Source organism: Cynocephalus volans, chromosome X (genome assembly GCF_027409185.1).
Source record: "Cynocephalus volans isolate mCynVol1 chromosome X, mCynVol1.pri, whole genome shotgun sequence".
NCBI classification, from domain to species: domain Eukaryota; kingdom Metazoa; phylum Chordata; class Mammalia; order Dermoptera; family Cynocephalidae; genus Cynocephalus; species Cynocephalus volans.
In genome coordinates this window covers 170,905,205-170,924,389 of record NC_084478.1, presented here as the reverse complement: position 1 = coordinate 170,924,389, position 19,185 = coordinate 170,905,205, and the positions used below count along the sequence as shown (strand labels likewise).

General features: G+C 40.9%; 1 protein-coding gene across 3 annotated transcripts in view; it reads left to right on the top strand.

The window, feature by feature from the left end:
• The first annotated feature begins 1,455 nt into the window (after positions 1-1,455).
• GAB3 (GRB2 associated binding protein 3) overlaps positions 1,456-19,185 on the top strand; it is an 88,282-nt gene continuing 70,552 nt past the window's right edge. For all 3 annotated transcript variants that reach the window (XM_063084391.1, XM_063084392.1, XM_063084390.1), the window contains exon 1: positions 1,456-1,527. In XM_063084391.1, coding sequence (XP_062940461.1) covers positions 1,456-1,527 — 72 coding nt within the window. The remainder of the gene's footprint in view (positions 1,528-19,185) is intronic.

Here is a 19,185-nt window from a genome sequence, read left to right as displayed (position 1 = left end):
AAGTAGCTAGCAGTGCTGGATACGTGGTTTGCCTCTCAACTTCTATTTCACCTTTCTTATATTTGGAGAGGTGAGAAAGCTAAAAAAAGATATTCAGCAGTCTCTTAAGTCTGGATTTCCGGATGGGAATTAGGTCTGGCTAATTAGATACAGTAGTGTGAGATTTGGAAAGTAGAGAGGAGGTGGATGGCTGTGAGGTGTGAGTGTTGGCAGCAGCTGCAGCCCGGCTTTGTGCCAGCAACAGTCTCCCAAGCTCTGCTTTGCAGTTCTGGTGGTGTGACCTTGAAGCCAAAACTCCAGTGGTGGCCCCTGATTCCCATGGCTCCAGCACCGCCCATGATTTTTGAGCACCTACCTCCCTAAATTAAATCCCTTTCTGCTTGAAACACCTAGAGTGGATTCTGTTCCTTCCGTTGAACCCTGACTAGTTTTAAAATGATGAGTGAACACTGCCATACGAAAGCATCATCTGTTCTCAGAAGTTTTAGATGTACGGTAGCAGGCTGACAATTGCCTTTGTAAGTCATTTGTTTCTTCCAAGTGTCACTTCCAAGTGAAAGGCATTACACGCAGGGAAAAGAGCACTATAGATCAGAGAGCTGCCCGGATGCCACCAAATATCACATAGATGGTGTCCGCATCATGAATGCTAATCCTACATTTGCTACAGTGCTTTTAAGTTTACGAAGTATGTTCACAAAGAGCGGAGGGGTGGTGTTTACAAGGGTGATTTGTTGAGACAGACAGCCCTGGCTGCCTATGGGTGATTTCCTAGTTGTGTGGCTCTGAACGAGCGACATTATCATCCTCTTTCTCATGTTACCTACCTGCAATATTAACATAATAATAAGGCCCATTTGACAGGGTGTTTGTGCGGATGCAGTGAGACAATGCCTGTAAAGTGCTTGCCACCATAACTGGTAGAAGGTGAGCTCGGCACTCAGTAGGGTCACAGTAAATGTTAGGTGTTTAGTATTGTTAGTGTTATTATTCGTAGTGCTCAGCACACTGTCCGACACGATCATCCTTAGATCCATATTTTAAAACCGTAGAGTTAAAGAGACTGCAAACAGCTTTACGGTCTGAGTTTGGATAATTTGGGTTTATTAGGACAATTAAACAGTTTCGCCAGCAGAGCTTATCAGTGGACACGACAGCCTTTGGGGGAGGGTATAAACCCCCAGTGCTCCGCAAACAATCCAGGTCGGAGAGGAGCCCCGCTGCTCTTCCTTCCTGAGCTGTACGCAGGGCAGAGGCACGTGGCCGTCGCTCCCCGCCGCGCTTGCTCGAAGGGGCTCCCGGGCTGGGCCGTCCGGGGGCGGGGGTCGCTGGCTCGCTCGGGGCGGCGCTGGGCGGGCGGCGCTGGGCCCGCCCCGCCGGCATCCCCGGCCGACTTCCTCCCGCCGCGGGCGCGGGCGGCCGGCCCAGCTGGAGGAAGCGGCGGCGGCGGCCACGATGAGCGCGGGCGACGCCGTGTGCACTGGCTGGCTCGTCAAGTCGCCCCCCGAAAGGAAGCTGCAGCGCTACGTGAGTAGGGGCGCCTCGCGTCCTCGGGTCCCCACCCGCGCGGTGGCCTGGCGGTGGCCGCGGCCAGTCCCGGCAGCCGCCCCGGCGCCCGAAGCCTCCGGCGAGGCCGGTGGACGGAAAGCGACCTCGCACGTCGAGCCAAGTCGCCCTGCGGCCGGCGGCGGGCCCGGGGCGCGGGGGCTGCCGTGCGCGGGCTCCGCCGATTCTTCTCGTAGCGGCCGAGGCGGGCTGGGTTCAAATCCCAGGCGCCAGTCCCGGTGCACGAGCGGCCAGGGACACGGCGCCAAAGACGGCCCTTGTCTCTAGCGGGGACTCGGTCCTGCGTCCCATGGGGGACGGGGCAAGGGATAGGAAGACGGACAGCGGGAGGGGACGTGCCTGGGCCAGGCGAGCGGGGGGCTCCTGCATTTCCCCGGCACCGTACAGTGGTCTCTCGGGTAGCTGTCCCCGGACGCTCCTGCCTGGAGCCTCTCTGCAGTGTAACTCGTTTCTCATTGTGTGGCTTTTCAGCTTTTTCTTTATGCTGACACCATGCTTTTCTGCTGCCAGCAGGAACCGTCGGCTCTTACTACTGTGAAACAAGGGACACTTGGAAGAGCACATCTTCCTACACATTCCATTACCGTTTCGAAATGTACGAGCGACAGCTCAAACGTTCATTATCTCCATCAGCGTCCTCAGAATAAGGTCTTAAAAACCTTCTGCGTAAAGACCTGATTGCTCCTGAGTGTTCTTCAGCCATTAGGAAGAACCACTTGAGTCCCCAGGGAGTTGCATATAAATAGACACTAAGGCTTCTCGCTTGATTGGCCGGGAGGAGCGTGATGGGTCCATCTTGTTCATCATAATCCCTCATTTCTCTGCAACTCCAGAGCCTGGAAGGAGGAACGAGCCCACCTATGTCTGCGCTCATCTGAAGCAGCCCACCCCCAAAATGCTTGAGCCTAGAACTCTTGTCTGTAGCACGCTCTCAACCTGCCATCCCTGTGTGGCTCAAATTGCGCCAGTGTTTTTGCTCCCGCACTTATGAGGCATACATTTTGTGGAAAGTGCAGAGGTGGGATTATAAATAGACTTTAATAATGTATGGATACTTCCAAAATGTGAGACAGGAGCTTTTCCCGAACATGCACTTGCTCAGGGCCTCTCTCCCCATGCACACTGCGCTAGTCAGTGTGTCTGTCTTACGAGATTTTGTTGTTTGTTCTCCTAGACAGCGCTTCAGAGGAAGCTTGTTCTACTTAGCAAGTAGAGGCTGGAGATGTATAATTATCACGGTTTCTCTGATTAACTACCAGTGTGCCCTTACATCATTCTTTTTGAGTACATAAGTACGTAAGTGCAGGGTCTAGTATCTTTTAGCTTCTGCAGCTGTTTCCCTAACCGTGAAGCTGCTTTAAAGGCTCATTGATATTCAAAGGAGACAAGACAAAAAAACCTGCTCCGGCAACCTGCATGGGCGGGTGAGGCTTTGTCCACAGACGGGCACTTGCTGTGCTGACCCAGGGTGGGCTTCCTTGTTGCCCTTTGCAATGAAAGACATTTTAAAGGTTCACTATACATTTTCAGAGTGGCACTCACTTTCCAGTAGATGATTCAAAAAGATGGTGAAGCTGGAGGGCAGAGTTTATGGAAGATTTTTTCCCCAGTCTTGTGTTTTGTATCTTGTCCCGAGCAGACTGGCTTAGCAAGGCTGATTACTGTTTCATCGACTTTGGGAAGGCGTGGCCGTGTATACCTATTAGGGTAAGTGGCTCATTCTTTTCGGGAGGAATGGGGATGTGGCAAGACTGGACACTGCACAGCACAGAGATCTGGGGGGCGTGTGATGACGGGGTGGGTGGTGACGGAGGAGACTTAAGACACAGACTACCTGCATGTCATTGTACCAACACTCCAAGGCATGAACCTTGACTTTTAGTCCATGGTTGAAAACTGTATTTAAGGAGGGTCATGGTCGTTTAGATACTTAGTGCTTTTTTGCTGACAGACGTCTGTACCAGGAACACACCTCAGAAAGAAAGTCTGTTCCCTCTCATCGCCAAGTTCTGCAAAAATCCTTTTAACCACGAGATGGCGATCATGTGTCACTTCGACGGGGCTTGGATAGGGCTGTTATTCACAGTCGCTTTAATTCAGCTCCCGTCACAGTGATTATTCCATTAATGGTTACTCTCATTAATTGGGCACCAACTCGAAACTAGGCCCCGTGTTATGGGCTGCGAAGACAGAGAAGAAACACTCGATCCCAGTCCTCAAGAAGTCCGTAGTCGAACATTTATAACACAGTAACATAGCAAAGCTACTTAGTGGCACAACCAAGGCATAAGTCAGTTCTCTGTGCTGCTGGGCCAGGAAGCAGCCCCGCGTCAGTGTTTGCTGCTGCAAATGGAAGCACAGTCTGTTTTTAGGCAGACTTTCAGTCCAAGGGAAGTTGTACTTCGTCCACCTGAATCCATGAGCCAAGGCGACAAGAAAGGTTTTTTGTTTTTTGGTGTTTTTTATCACTGCTCTTTTAAAAGATAGTTGATTCTCTTTTGTACTTTTGGTTTCACGAATAATACAAAAATATATTCTTATTGTAAAAATTCAAACAATGTGCAATTAATAGAATGAAAAGTGAAAGACCCCCTTCAGTTTTCCCCTACATCCTACCCTCCCTTTGCACCCCATCTTATGCCACTCCCCTCTCCAGGGATAACAACTGTTAGCAGTTTGGTGAGTATTATTCTAGAAAAATCTTTCAGAAAATACGTTATTTTCTTTTTGCACAAATGGGATCATATTATACTAATTCTCCTGCAATTTTCTTTCTTTCTTTCTTTCTTTTTTTTTCCTGGCCGCTATGGGGAACCAAACGCTTGGACCTTGGTGTTCCAAGGCCATGCTCTAACTGATTGGGCCAACTAGACAGCCCTGTTTTGCTTTTTCACAACAAAAAGCATCTGGACATCAGTTTAGCACGTACAAATTTACTTCCCTTTTTTTAAAACATTGCCTAATGTTCCTTGTGATAGATGGAGCATAATTTAACAATTCCTCTATTGATGAACATTTGGCTTCTATTTTCCCAATATTAAAGAATGCTATAATAATGATAATAAAGTTAAACAAGTCCACATTTATTGGATGTTTATATGTGCTAAGGACTTTACTTGTATTAACTCATTTATTCTTCAAACCAATGCCAAGAGCCAGGTAGCTTTTGTCTCTGAATACAAGTTCTGTGTTAGGTATATAATTTGAAAATATTTTCTACCATATTTTCTCTCTACAGTATCTGTTGTAGAACAAAAATTTAAAAATTTTTATGAAATCCAAAATATCAATTTTTCTTTTATGGATCATGCTTTTAGTGTCAAATCTAAGAACTCTTCACCTAGCCTAAGATCCTGAAGATTTTCTCCTGTTTTTTCCTAAAGGTTTTATAATTTTATGTTTTATGTTTAGATCCATTTTGAGTGATTTTTGTAAAGTTGTGACATTTATGTCATGATTCATTTTTTTTGCATACGGATTCCATCTGTTCCAATACCATTTATTGATTAAACTGTCTTTACTCCAATGCTTTACTTTTGCAACTTTGTCAAAAATCAATTTTCCATATTTATGTAGGCCTATTTCTGGATTCTCTAGTTTGTTCCCTTGATCTATTTATCCATCTTTATGACAATACCATGCTGTTTGATGACCAGAGCTTTATAATAACTTTTGAAGCCAGGTAATTGGAAGCTGCAGTATGGTAAATGTTGCATAGAGATGATGAGAGCAGACATCCTTGACTTTCTCTTGATGTTAGCAGGAAAACATTCAGTTTTTCGCCTTTTAAATATGTTAGCTGTAGGCTTTCTGGAAATGCCTTTTGCCAAATTGAGGAAGTGCCCCCGTATTGCTAGTTTGCTGAGACTTTTTATCATGAATTGGGTTTTGTTAAATGATTTTCCTGCATCTGTAAAAATAATATGTTTTTCTTTTTTAGTCTGTTACTATAGTGAATTGCACTGATTGATTTTTTGAATGTTGAGCCAGCCTTGAACTCCTGGGATAAATTTCACTCAGTTGTGATGTATTACTCTTTTCATATATTGCTGGATTTGCTTTGCTAATACTTTGCTCAGGCTATTTGTGTCTCTGTGGAGGATAGTGGTCTGCAGTTTTCCTTTTTTGTACTGTCTTTGTCTGGTTTTGATGTTAGCATAATGCTGGCTTTATAAAATGTTATAAATGTTAATGAGGCCAGGTTAGTTGATAGTGCTCAGCTCTATATCCTTACAGATCTTCTGCTTACTTTTAGTATCAATTACTGAGAGAGGAGTGGGAAAGTTTCCATCTGTAATTGTAGGTTTGTGCACAACTTTTCCATTTGCCTTCCAGTTCTATTTCTTTAGAATTATGTTTTCTTAGAGAATAGAAGCCTTTTAAATTATTTAATGTCTCTCTTCATCCCTGATGTTATTTCTTGTACTGAAGTATACTTTTTCTTATATAAATATAGCTACCGCAGCTTTCTTTTGGTATGTGCTTTCATGCTGTATTTTTTTCTATTCTTTTACATCTAATCTATCTGTGTCTTTATATTTAATGTGAGTTTCTTATAAACAGCATGTTGTTGGGTCCTTCTTTTTTACACATTCTTACCTTTGTTTTAATTGGCATATTCACATAAATTATGATTATTGAAATATTTGGATTAAAATCTACCATCCTGCTAGCTGTTTCTCATTTGTTTTATCTGTTCTCTGTTTCTTTTGTCTTCTGTTTCTGCCTTCTCTTGGGTTAATTGAGCTTTTTTTTAATTATTCCATTTTATGTCCATTATGATCATTCATAATTTTTAAAAATTTTTTAGTAGTTGCCCTAGAGTGTAAAATAGACATCTTTAATCAGTTGGAGATTCCTTTAAATAATATTACAGCACTTCAGGTGTAATGTGAGAATCTCACAGCAGCGTATTCCCAATTCTGTCCCTGTATTCTTCGTGTATTGTTGTCACACATTTTGCTTCTACGAATGCTATCAACATATGATACATTGCTACTAATTTTGCTTGAGACAATCAGTTATCTTTTCAAACAATTAAAAGTAAGGAGAAAAACTTTTTTTTAACTAATTCCCTTTCCAGCACTCTTCATTTCTTTGTGTAGGTTCAGGATTCTGTCTGCAGTCATATTCGTTCCAACTGAAGAACTTTCTTTAACATTTTGTGTCGTTTAGGCCAGCCGCCAGTGAATTTTCTGTTTTATTTGTCTGAAATGTCTGTTTTTTCCTCATTTTGAAAAACATTTTCACTGGGCGTGAAATTCTGGGTTGACAGGTTTTTAAAAATTTTTGTTTGGTTTTTTCTTTCAGCACCTTAAAGATGTCACTCCATTGTCTTCTGGCCTCAAGTTCCTCTAGTGATGTCTGCTTGACATTCAACTTTATATCTTCTTTTTGTATTGCTCCTCAGAGAAAATGTGTTTCTTGCCGTGCCCAGCAGCACTCCACTGGTGGCTTGACTCACATTGTTAGCCTGATGAGCACCTGATGGTATTTGTAGAGAAAAAACCTGCAAGAGTGTGAGCCTCCCCGTATCTGTGGCCCCTGAGAGCCTCGCATGTTCCCGCTAGAGCACAGCAAGCTTCCACCACCCCGTCAGCTGTTCTAGCTGAATTCTTCTTACTGGTGTTAGGGGGTCTCGGACTCCCGTGAGCAAATGCTTGCTTCCTATCTCTCCCTGCAGGCAGCTGTCTGTCCCCAGATTTCAGATTCACAGGTTGTCCTGCAACCTCAGCTCATTTAAGATTATGTTTGTTTGGGTAATTGACCCATTTATTATTATGAAGTGACCTCTTCATATTCTTTGCCTGAAATCTGCATTGTCTGATATTAATCTAGCCATTCCAGCTTTCTTTATATTGGTGTTATTTTTCATTATTTTTCTTTTAATTTTTTCGGTGTTTACATTTAAAGTGGTTGTCTCGTAGATAGCTCTAGTTGGTCTTGCTTTTTTATCCAATGTGACAATCTTTTCTTTTTCTTTAGACCATTCACATTTAATGTGATTATTATTTTTTTCATTAATTCATTAATTTTTATTGAAACATAATCATACAAATCTGTGGGGTACAGCACTGCATATCAGTACCTTTCTACAATATGTAATGCTCAAATCAGGATAATTAGTATATTCAACATTACACCATGTAATCATTTTTTTGTGGCCCTTTGCCAATTTCTCACTAACCTCCCCTCCCCTTCCCCCTAATGTGATCAACAACACATTATGTCTCATTTATTCTTTGTTTACTTTTTTTCTCTTTTCTGCTCTGCTTTGGATTAATTATTTTCTGTGATTCCATTTTATCTTTGTTGATTGTGCCCCTGTATGTTTGTTATTTATTATAATGGTTGTTTTAGGGTTTTATTATACTAATCACAGTCTACCTTAAAGTAATATTATGTCACTTCATGTACAGTATGAGAAGCTTACAAGAGTGTATTTCCACTCGCCCTCTCCCAGACTTTGTGTTACTGCTGTCATACATTTTCTTCTGCACATGTTATAAACCCCTCACTGCACTGCTATTTTTTGCTTTGAACAGTCAATTATTTTTTAAATTGATTTTTTAAATAGGAAAAATGTATTTGATATTTACCCACATATTTATCTTACCTGGTACTCTTCATTTCTTTCTGTACATCCCTTTCTCCACCTGGAATCGTTTTCCTTCTGTTTTGTAGGTATGCTGGTGATGAATTCTTTTAGCTTTCGTATGTCTGGAAAAAAATCTTTATTTTAGCTTAATTTTCAAATGATATTTTCTCTGGATGAAGAATTTTTGCTTCATTGTTTTCCTTTTGAATATTTTAAAGATATCACTTCACTGTTTCCTTATGCGCATTGGTCCTTCGTCTCTGCACAAAACGTGTCTTTTTTCTCCAGCTGCTGGTGCCACTGGTTTTAAGTAACTTAATTATGATGTGTCTGTATTAGTTCATTTCTGTTGTTTATAACAAAATACACGGAACTGGGTACTTTGTAAGAAAATGAAATTTATTGCTTACAGTTTCTGAGGCTTGGAAGTCCAAAGTCCAGGGAACACATCCGGTGAGGGTCTTGGTGGTGACTTCAGTGACACAGAGCATCACATTGTGAAATGGTGGAGCAGAGACAGACAGACTCTCCTCTTCTTTTAAAGCCCTCAGAACCACACCCCTGACCACCATTTTTAATCCATTCACTACTGCAGGGTCCTACAATCCAATCACCTCTTCAAGGCTCCACCTTTCAATCACCGTAATAGGATTTCCCACCCTCTTAACAGTCCCAGTGGGGGCTAAGTTTCTAATACATAAAACTTGGGGGACACAATTCAGGCTTCAGGGAGTTTGGGGGGGACACAATTCAATCCACTACAGTGATTTAGTGTCCCTTTCTGCACATTTCTTATACTTGGGGGTTCATTAAGCTTCTTGGATCTGTGGGTCTATAGTCATTTCTTGATTATAGTTGTATTTAAAATATTTATTCCCTCCCCCTCATCTCTCTGCTTTAACCTGGAGACTCCAATTACACCTCTAATAGGCTGCTTGAAATTGTTCCACAGGTCACTGGTGCTGTGTTCTATTTTTTTTTTCCAGTACTTTTTTGTCCCTGATTATCATTGTGGATGGTGTATTGCTTGGTCTTTCAAGTTCACTGCCCTTTTCTTTTGCAGCATATAATCTGCAGTTCCATCCGATGTATTTTTTATCTGAGACCTTAGATTTTTTTCAGTTTGTGTCTTTCTCATCTTTCATGTCTCCTTAATATGCTCATCCTTGACTTCTTGAACATATAGGATATATTTGTAATAGCAGCCTTAATGTCCTTGTCTAACTAATGAAAAGTGCAGCAACTCCTCCTCCACTTTGTATCATTGGGCCCCTAGAAACTTCAATTAGGAGTCAGGCCGCTGGTGTTTGTAGAGTTAATTTCACACTTTCTGGCACGCGTTGTCTTACTGAGCTATGCTACTCTGGACTTTGTGCTCAACAGGTCTAATTAGCGTGATATCATTAACATGGTGGTTATCAGTGTGATGGCCTGTTAGTTGTCTAAGTAATCACTGTCTCTGCAGACTAGATTAAGGCAGACAGCAGTAGACTTTTCACAGCCCTGAGGCAAGATTATAAAGATGTACATTGTCCCTGCCAGGTGAAAGTGAACCATTTTTGCTGAGCTTTGCAGGTTGACATAAAGATAAAAATCATTTGCCAGATCTATAGCTGCATACCAGGTGCCAGGGCTGTGTTTATTTGATCCAGTGGAGCGATGATCATGTCTAGAAGAACAGCTGTAATTGGCACCATCACTAGATTAAGTTTATGATAATACATTCTTCACGATCCATCCACCTTCTGCACAGGTGGAACAAACATGTCAAATGGGGACGTGACAGGAATCACCACCCTACATCTTTCAAATCCTCGATGGCGGTTAATCGCTGCAATTCCCCCAGGGAATTCAACAACTGGGGAAATGAGCATAGAGCCACTGGGCCCACTCTGAGATACAATTAGATCAAAACTTCATTTATTACCTGGCCCCCTTAAGTTACTCTTTCAGGAGATATAGTGGAATAAAGGGGTCATGCACGGGAAACTCACTACATCATTTCTATCTCCCTATTCCTTTATGTTTCTCCTTTTACATAATGACAAGGAAATTCTGGCATCTCAACCTCATTGAATGTAGCCACCATTTAGTCAGGCTATGTTTAGTTATACTTCAGCCAGGCAAACTGTTAGAAGAACACTCAGTGCTTGAGCTAACACATTGCATCTTAACTCTGGTCACTGCACCCATGTCAATACATTTAGCTCCAACCAATATTATATTCTGTCTTCCTTGCCCTCACATCCCTAGAACCCATTCCCACACATTCCAGTCATTTTTTAAAGACAACTTTATCAAGGTACTTTATATATATATATATATTATATATATGTATATAATTTCACTCATTGTATGTGTACAGTTTTATGATTTTGAGTAATTTATACAGTTGTGCAACCATCACTACAGTCCAGTTTTAGACCTTTTCTATCTCCACAAAAAATTCCCTTGGCCCACTTGCTGTCACTCACCAATCTCTAGTCGCAGGCAGCAACCGATCTGCTGTCTGTCTCTATAGATTTGCCTTTTCCAGAAATTCTGTATAACTGGAATCACAGACTATGTCTATGTCTTTTGTGTCTGACCACACAGTAGCCAGTGTGCTTCCTGAGATTCACTGAAGGTGGAAGCTGAGGCCATTGGCTGGAGACCTCTCTTGTTTTCTAATACAGGACACTTCAAAACATCCATAGAAAAATGGAATTGAAGCATAATGTGAATCTCTCCGTGAACCTTTTGAAGACCCTTTTTTTTTTTTTTTTTTTTTTTTTGGCGTTTTTTCGTGACCGGCACTCAGCCAGTGAGTGCACCGGTCAGTCCTATATAGGATCCGAACCCGCGGCGGGAGCGTCGCTGTGCTGCTAGCGCAGCACTCTACCAAGTGCGCCACGGGCTCGGCCCTATTGAAGACCCTTTTTTTCATTGCACTTTTAGTGCTATGAATTTCCCCCTTGGCACTGCTTTAGTGGCCTTCCACAAATTCTGATTTGTTGTGTTTTCATTTTTACTCACTTCAAGATATTTTAAAATTTCTCTTGTGATTTCCTCTGTGACATATGGGTTTTTCTTAAAGTGTGTTGTTTAATTTCCAAATATTTGGGGATTTATTTGGGGATTTTCCAGAAGTCTTTCTGTTTTTTTACTTGTAATTTATTTCACTGGGGTCAGACAACATACTTTGTATGATCTGAATCCTTTTTTGTGTGTGTAGTTTTTTTATTTTATTTTATTTTATTTTGTCGATATACAATGTGGTTGATTATTGTTGCCCATCACCGAAACCTCCCTCCCCCCTCCCTCTCCCCCTCCCTCTCCCCCCTCCCTCCCAACAGTGTCCTTTCTGTTCGCTTGTCATATCAACTTCAAGGAATTGTAGTTGTTGTGTCTTCTTCCCTCCCCCGCCAGTTTATTTATGTATTTATTTATTTATTTTTAGCTCCCACAAATAAGTGAGAACACATGATATTTCTCTTTCTGTGCCTGACTCAATTCACTAAATATAATTCTCTCTAGGTCCATCCATGTCATTGCAAATGGCAGTATTTCATTCGTTTTTATAGCTGAGTAGTATTCCATTGTGTAGATGTACCACATTTTCTGTATCCACTCATCTGATGATGGACATTTGGGCTGGTTCCAACTCTTGGCTATTGTAAAGACAGATGCAGTGAACATTGGGGAACAGGTATACCTTCGACTTGATGATTTCCATTCCTCTGGGTATATTCCCAGCAGTGGGATAGCTGGGTCATATGGTAGATCTATCTGTAACTGTTTGAGGAACCTCCATACCATTTTCCATAGAGGCTGCACCATTTTGCAGTCCCACCAACAACGTACGAGAGTTCCTTTTTCTCTGCAACCACGTCAGCATTTATCATTCTCAGTCTTTTGGATATTAGCCATCCTAACTGGGGTGAGATGGTATCTGAATCCTTTTACATGTGTTGAGACTTGTTGTATTACCTAGCATATGGTGGTGGCAGCCAGCAAGGGAGTCTGAGAAATGTGGTTAGTAGAGTTCCAGCCCCAGCATCAGAGGCGCACATGGGGGGGTAGTCCTGGGGCTGAGAATTAATAGGTAAACAACTGGCATAGTCTGGATCAACTCTTCAGATATGTCTCAGCTTTTCTCTCATACTTACTATCATTGTGCCCTTTTGCTCAATGTTTTGAGAAACTTTCTCAGATCAAGCATTTGGCTCAGTAATTTATTCTTCAGTTTTAAAGATTTTGCTCTTTTGCCAATTGATTGAATAGTCGTGTTCTCAGTTTCTAAGAACTGTTTCCTTTTCATATCAGCTTGATGATTTTCTGGATATCCCACCGTCCCGTGAGAATTTTCCCTGGCTTATCTAGTATATCTTGGCTTCCTCCCATCCATACAGATATTTAGGGAAACAGGTTTTTAGACAGAGGGAACAGCAAGTGCAAAGGTCCTGAGGCAGGAGGACTATATTTGCCATATTCAAGGAACTTGATTTTGTTTTCTTCAAACACTTGATGATTCTTGGTTGTCTGCTCATATTTATTTGTATTTGAGGTTCTAGATCAATGGTTCGCAATGGGGGGAGAATTTTGTCCCTGGGTAGGGTTGCCATATTTAGCAAAAAACAAAAATAAAAATACAAGACACCCAGTTAAATTTGTATTTCAGATAATAAAAACACATAACTTTTAGTACAAGTATAAGTCAATTTAGTATAAGTATGTCAGCCTACCCTCAGGGGACATTGGCAATGTCTGGAGACATTTTTGTTGTTACAACTCGTGGGGAAGTGCCATTGGCATTTAGCAGGTAGAGGCCAGCAATGCTGCTGAATGTCATACAATGCCCAAGACATCCCCCACCTCAAAGATTTTGGTCCAAAATGTAAGTAGTGCTGAGTAAGAAATTCTGTTCTAGATTGAACGGTGAATTTCTTCAGCTTAAATAAGAATCCCATTGAGAAATAGCCATTTTCATCACAGGAGTCTGTTTCTTGTTATGCTGAAGAGCAAGGCCAGGGACCTGGGTTGGCTGTGCAAGTAGCTTGTTTTCTGGGTCGTGGGCTCCCACGGCAACTGGAAGTCTCCATACTTATGATTACCACCAAGGGGGGCTCTCTTCCACGAGTCCCGTCTACCCTGGGAGAGGCTCGCCCCTTCTTTGGGAGCCAAATCACTTCAGTGCATTGTGACCTTAGGTCTCTGATGGCCTCAAAAAAATTGGGCCGACCCCGTGGTGCACTCGGGAGAGTGCCTCGCTGGGAGTGCAGTGACGCCCCTGCCGCAGGAGGATCGGATCCTATATAGGAATAGCCGGTGCGCTCACTGGCTGAGCGTGGTGTGGCCGGTCACAAAAAAAAAAAAAAAAAAAAAAAAAAATTAAGATTCTGTGTTTTGTCCAGCTTTTCTCATCAGAGTGGGAGGGATGTTCTTTGCAACATTTTACATCCTAGGCAGAAGCTGAGACCCTTCTATTTCTTTTCTGAAACTGCTTTCGTGACTTTCCCTCCACATACGTTCCACACACATACAAACATATACAAGAGGTTTTCAAAAAGTTCATGGAAAGCTTCGTATTATCTTTCTATTCCATTTCTCCACAAGCTTTCCGAAGTACCTTCATATACCTCTCTGGTTTTTTTGCACAAATGGTAGCAAACCACACTCACTGTTTTGTAACCTTCTTTCCGAACAATGTGTTTTGGGGATTAGATCTTTCTAATTATTTTTAATAGCTTCATAATGTTTCACTGTGTGTAAGTACCATGATAGAACTTTTCTTGTTTCCAGTCTCATGCTACTATAAATGATACTGTGGTGAATATCTGTACATCAGTCCTTGTGGTCATGTGCAATTATGCATGTAAAAAAATTCTTAAAAGTGAAATTTCTGAGTCAAAGTGTATGTGAGTGTAAAATGTCAATAGATGTCAAATTGCTGTCTTAAGTGGCTATGCCAGTTTTCACTCTCAGTAGGGAAGGGTTTGTTCCCTTGTGACCCCTCAAATACAGTGTATTATTAAATGTTTTGATCTTTGCAAAACTGATAGGTGATAATGATATCTTGTTTTAATTAAATTTTTTATGAGTAAGGTTGAGGATATTTTCATATATAAAAGTTGTTTGTATTTCTGTTTCTAGAAAATGTTATTAAATGCAATCTTAAATGCAACCTTAATTTTAAATCCTTCCTTGGGTCTGTTTTTGGGCAATTTTGTTGATCTTCCTGTCAATTTTTATACTTTTGCCTCAGTATTAAAATCGCTATTGAATAGGTAACACATTCACATGTTTCAAAAATTTTTAAATGTACTTAAAATATCCACTGAGAAATCTCACCCCTCTCTGTCTTCATCCACCCCATTCACCTTCACCCCTCAAGTAACCGTTTTTTACTAGTTTTTCTTTCATCCTTCCAGTATTTCTTTACATAAATACAAAGAAATATGTAAATAGCTTCTTATTCCCCCTTTTCTTATACAAAAGCTAGCTGGCTCCACACATTGTTCTGTACCTTAGTCTGTTCATTTGAAAGTTTACCCTAGGATTCTCTCCATGTTAGTGACCAGAGATCTTTGTCATTTTTGACACCTGTATAACATTCTGTTGTGTGGCTGTGCCACAGCTCATTCAACCGCTTCCTATCTTGGGCACCTGGGTTGTTTCCGCTCTTTTGATACTATGACCAATGCCCCTGCCCCGGTGGATAACATTGTGTGTTTGACATTTTGAATTCGTGCAGGTATATCTGTAAGATAGATTCCCAGAGCTGATATTACTGGATCTGTGAATCTACGAATTTAGTAGATATTACAGAAAGTTCAATTTTGCATTTCCACCAGCAATGTAAAAGAAAGCCTTGCCAACAGATTGTGTTGCTAAACTTTCGAGGTTTTGCCATATGCTAGTGAAAAAAATGGTATTTCTGTGTGGTTTTAGTTCGCAATTCTTTTCTTTTTTTTGAGGGGGTTGAACATTTCTTTAATATGTTTATTTATTTTCCTGTGACTTGTGTGCTCTTCCTCCACTGCTGGTCTTTATAGCCTCAATTTCTGGGAGGTATTTACCCTTTATGAGAGGAGTTGTGTATAATTTTTCCCAGTTTTTCATTTGTATTTTGATGTTGCTTATATTGTTTTTGTGTATGTGCAAAAAGAAAATGTATCTAGTAAAATTTGTCATTATTTTCTTTTATAACTTCTGGAGTTCAAGTCATGTCAGGAAGGCCTTTTCTGCTCCACAGTTATAGAGAAGTTTACCTGTGCTTTCCTCTAGTGCTTGTGTGATTTTATTTTATCGGGTTTTTTTGGTTTCATTTTGTTTATAGATCCATGATCCATTTGGAGTTTTTCCTGGTGCAGACGTAAGAGATGGATCTAATTTTTTTCCAGATAACTATATAGTTGTCCTAGCATTACTTATTAAAAAGCTTATCTCTACCTCACTGACTTGACGTGCTACCCTTCCTTATCATATATGAAATATTTACTTCTGGTTCAATTTCTGGGCTTTCTGTTCTGTGCCATTGGTCTCTCCATCTATTCGTGTTCCAATAGCACCCTTTTGTTTATTTTTATTTAATTTATTTATTATTTACTTTTTTTTAGCACCCTTTTAAATGATAGGGCCTTTATAGTTTATTTTGGTCCTGGTGTGGCTAGTCCCCCTTTATCGTACTTCTTTTTTAGGGTTTTCCTGGCTCTTTTCGCCTTTTTACTTTCCCACATGAACGTTAGAAGAAGCTTGCTCAAGTTTTAATGAAATCTGTTACTGCAGGAGGTGGGGCATGTCATGCTAGATTTGTAAATTCACCTAGGGAGAATTGCCAAGGTCGTGATGGTGAGAATCTGCATCCAAGAACATGATATGTCTTTCCAGTTGTCCAAGTCGACTTTTAGGTCTGACAGGAGTATTTCCACGTTTTCTTCACACTGGCTTTTATACATTTCTTATTAAGTTTGTGCTTAGTGTTTTTTGGTTTTGTTGTTACTGTAAATGGGATGTTTCTTCTATCACATGTACTAAACTGGTGGTTGTTCATATATATAAGACTATTGTTTCTGTCTTCACCCAGGTTTCTGAGAAAACGGAACTTGAGCCAAAGTTTATTTGCCAGTGCTTTGTTGGGATCGTAAAACTTATCTGTCAGTTTCCTTATGGTTCCTGTCTCTTATTGTCCCTCTGTGTGGCCCCTGGGAAAGCCAGATCCCGTATTTTGTGGCATGGGTCTCGTCTGAATCTAGAAGTGGTGGAAGGAAAAAGCTTTTGAGGGTTCACTTGGATTGGGTCTGGGCATAGGAGCTGCTGTGGCTTCTGCATGGCAGATGTGATAAAAGCTATGCCAGAGCCCAGACTTTACTTCAGGGAGGCCAAACTAGCCAGGCTAGGAGCGACTGTCAGCGAAGCCACTGCTCTCCGTTGAAGCATCCAAGACCCGGAGGGCAGGTGGAACCATATTCATCTGGGGGTGCACAAAATTGGGACCAATGTGATTTCCACGTATTAATCTTCTATCCTCTTACCTTCGAATTCTCTTACTGTTTGTAGTAGTTATTCAGCGATTCTTTTGGGTTTCCCAGGTATACAATCATGTCAGCTGAAGTAGAACTAGTTTCACCCCTCCCCCATTTTTTTTAGTTCATTTTTTCCCTCTTATCCAAATGTGTGGGTTAACACCTCGGCGTGGAACAGTATTATTGACAATGGGCAATCATATTTTGATCTTGACTTTTACAAGCATGCTGTCAGTATTTTCCTATTAAGAAAGACATTGGCTTTGGGGCTGAGAGAATATATTTTTTAATGCTGATGAAACATTCCACGGAGTCTGGTATTACTGAGTGTTTTTTAATCAAACATCCTTATTGAATTTTATTAAAAGATTTTTCAGTATTTCTAGAGATGATCATATGATCGATTTTATTGGATCTAGTAAAGCAATGAATTCTATGAATAGATTGTCTAATACTGAACCATTTACATTTTCATTATAAATTCCAGTTGGTCAGGGTATTTTTTATTGCATTGTTGGATTATTCATCCTAATAGTCTATACTGGACTTTTGCATCAGTATTTATAAGCAAGATTGGTCTGGTCTTTGGCTTTATTTTCTTTACAGTCTTTAGCAGATTTTGGCATAAGTGTTATACTTGATCCACATAAAATTTTGCAAATTTACCACATTCTAGAATATTTTGAGCAGAGGTGGAATTAACAGAACTTTAAAATTTTGGCAGAATTCCCCCTAAAGCTATACTGGTGCTTTTTTTGTGGTTTAGATATTTATCAACTTTCTCTATTTCTTCTGTGGAAATCGATGTATTTAGTCTATCTCTCTCTGAGTCAGTTTGGTAAATTATATTTTCCTGGCAAAGTATTTGTTTCATCCTGGCTCTGAATTCTTCCATATATGATTTTAGAAGAAGATTCTTATGATTCTTAATATTTTTACTCTTTCTGGAGGTATATCTTCCTTGTCATTGCGATTTTGTGCTCTGTCTCCTTTCCCACATTGATGAGGTTACCTGTTGTTTTTCTTGTTTTATCAATTTTTAAATTTTTGTAGGGAAGCAACTTCTCGTTTATTAATTAGTTCTATATTTTAAATTTGCAAACTTTTAAATTTGTCCTTTTATATTTATTCATTCCTTACTTCTATATTTTTGTTGTATTTTAGAGATGGGGAAACTTGGACAGACCACACACTCCTATAGATGTTTTACCAGTCAGAGTTTTAATTTGCAAGCAAGCTGCCCCTGACTGATTTAAGCCGAAAAGGTGCTTATCAAAATGATATTGGGTAGCTCACAGAAATGGTGAGAGGGCTGGAGAGCCAGCTTTGAGGTTAAACAGCCAGGAAAAAACACTTCAAACCACAACTCAGAACGAGTGCTGGTGAGAAATCCGTTGCCACTTGTGTCAAAGGGAGTGGGACTGTCTGAGTAATGCCACTTCTCTCTAGCATTTTCACAAGCGCACCTAAGGTTCACTACCACCCATACATCCAAGATAAAGTAGTAGGGAATAGAAAGAGGGAAAAAGGCAATTACTAAAATGTCATAGCAAAGCAGAACCAACAGATGGTTACTCCAGTCATTGATTCGTGCCCGCCTTTTGCTCACCAGTACCTCATCTGGTCCGTGTTCTTTACCTGGCGAGGTGACCTACACTTTCACTCTTTAGAAGTCTGACTCCTTGATGGTCTTACCGGTAGGTTTTGGGGGTTGGGAGTCTGGGGTACTCAGAATCATCCAAATACCCGCAAATGCCTCCATTCAAATTTTCAGGGTCCCAGGCTTTCTTAAGCACGCTCTCAATGTCACATGTGAGACCTGGCAGAATAATTTGGCCACTTGCAGCGTTAACCTTTGAGGCTTGTCTTGGGCTATCTCGGCCTGTGGCTGTGAGCTGAAAGGGATTCTTTTAACACTGTCATAGAAAGTTTAGCTTTTTGACCGTGCTTTGAGCTAAGAATTAAGGTCTTTGAGCTTGTCATCCTTTTTCTTTAAGATCTCCAGCACATCTTGAAACGGATGTCTGCCTTAGAATCCTGGAGCGTCTCCTGCCCTTCTTTATGCTCCCACTCCCCATTCCCCTGCACCCCAAAACCTTATCTTCAATGGGCACATCATTTCAGCTAACTAGGTGATTATTTAATTAGGCAGCTAAAAATTGTTGTGGGATCTGCAGAAGCATTCTTGAGGTTAAACTATCAGAAAAGATGATCAGAATCTGTAGCCTAGATGTGAGGCAGAGTGGAAAAGGCAGCATCTATCATTTTTGCTTCTATAATTGCACTCGGTCTCTTCCCTCCCAGAAATGTGTAAGGTGTAGAATTCCCCAAATATAGAAAAACTTGCTGGGTGACCAAAACGAATGACGGTGTTACCGCATATGGCCCCTTGGAATCTGGAAGGTGTCTTTTTGTTCTACTCTCTTTCCTGGGCAAGAGGACTTAGTCCAGGGCACTAATTTCAATGCGGCAGAAGGGAAAATGTGAGAACGGTTTCAGAGAAATAATCAATGGGAC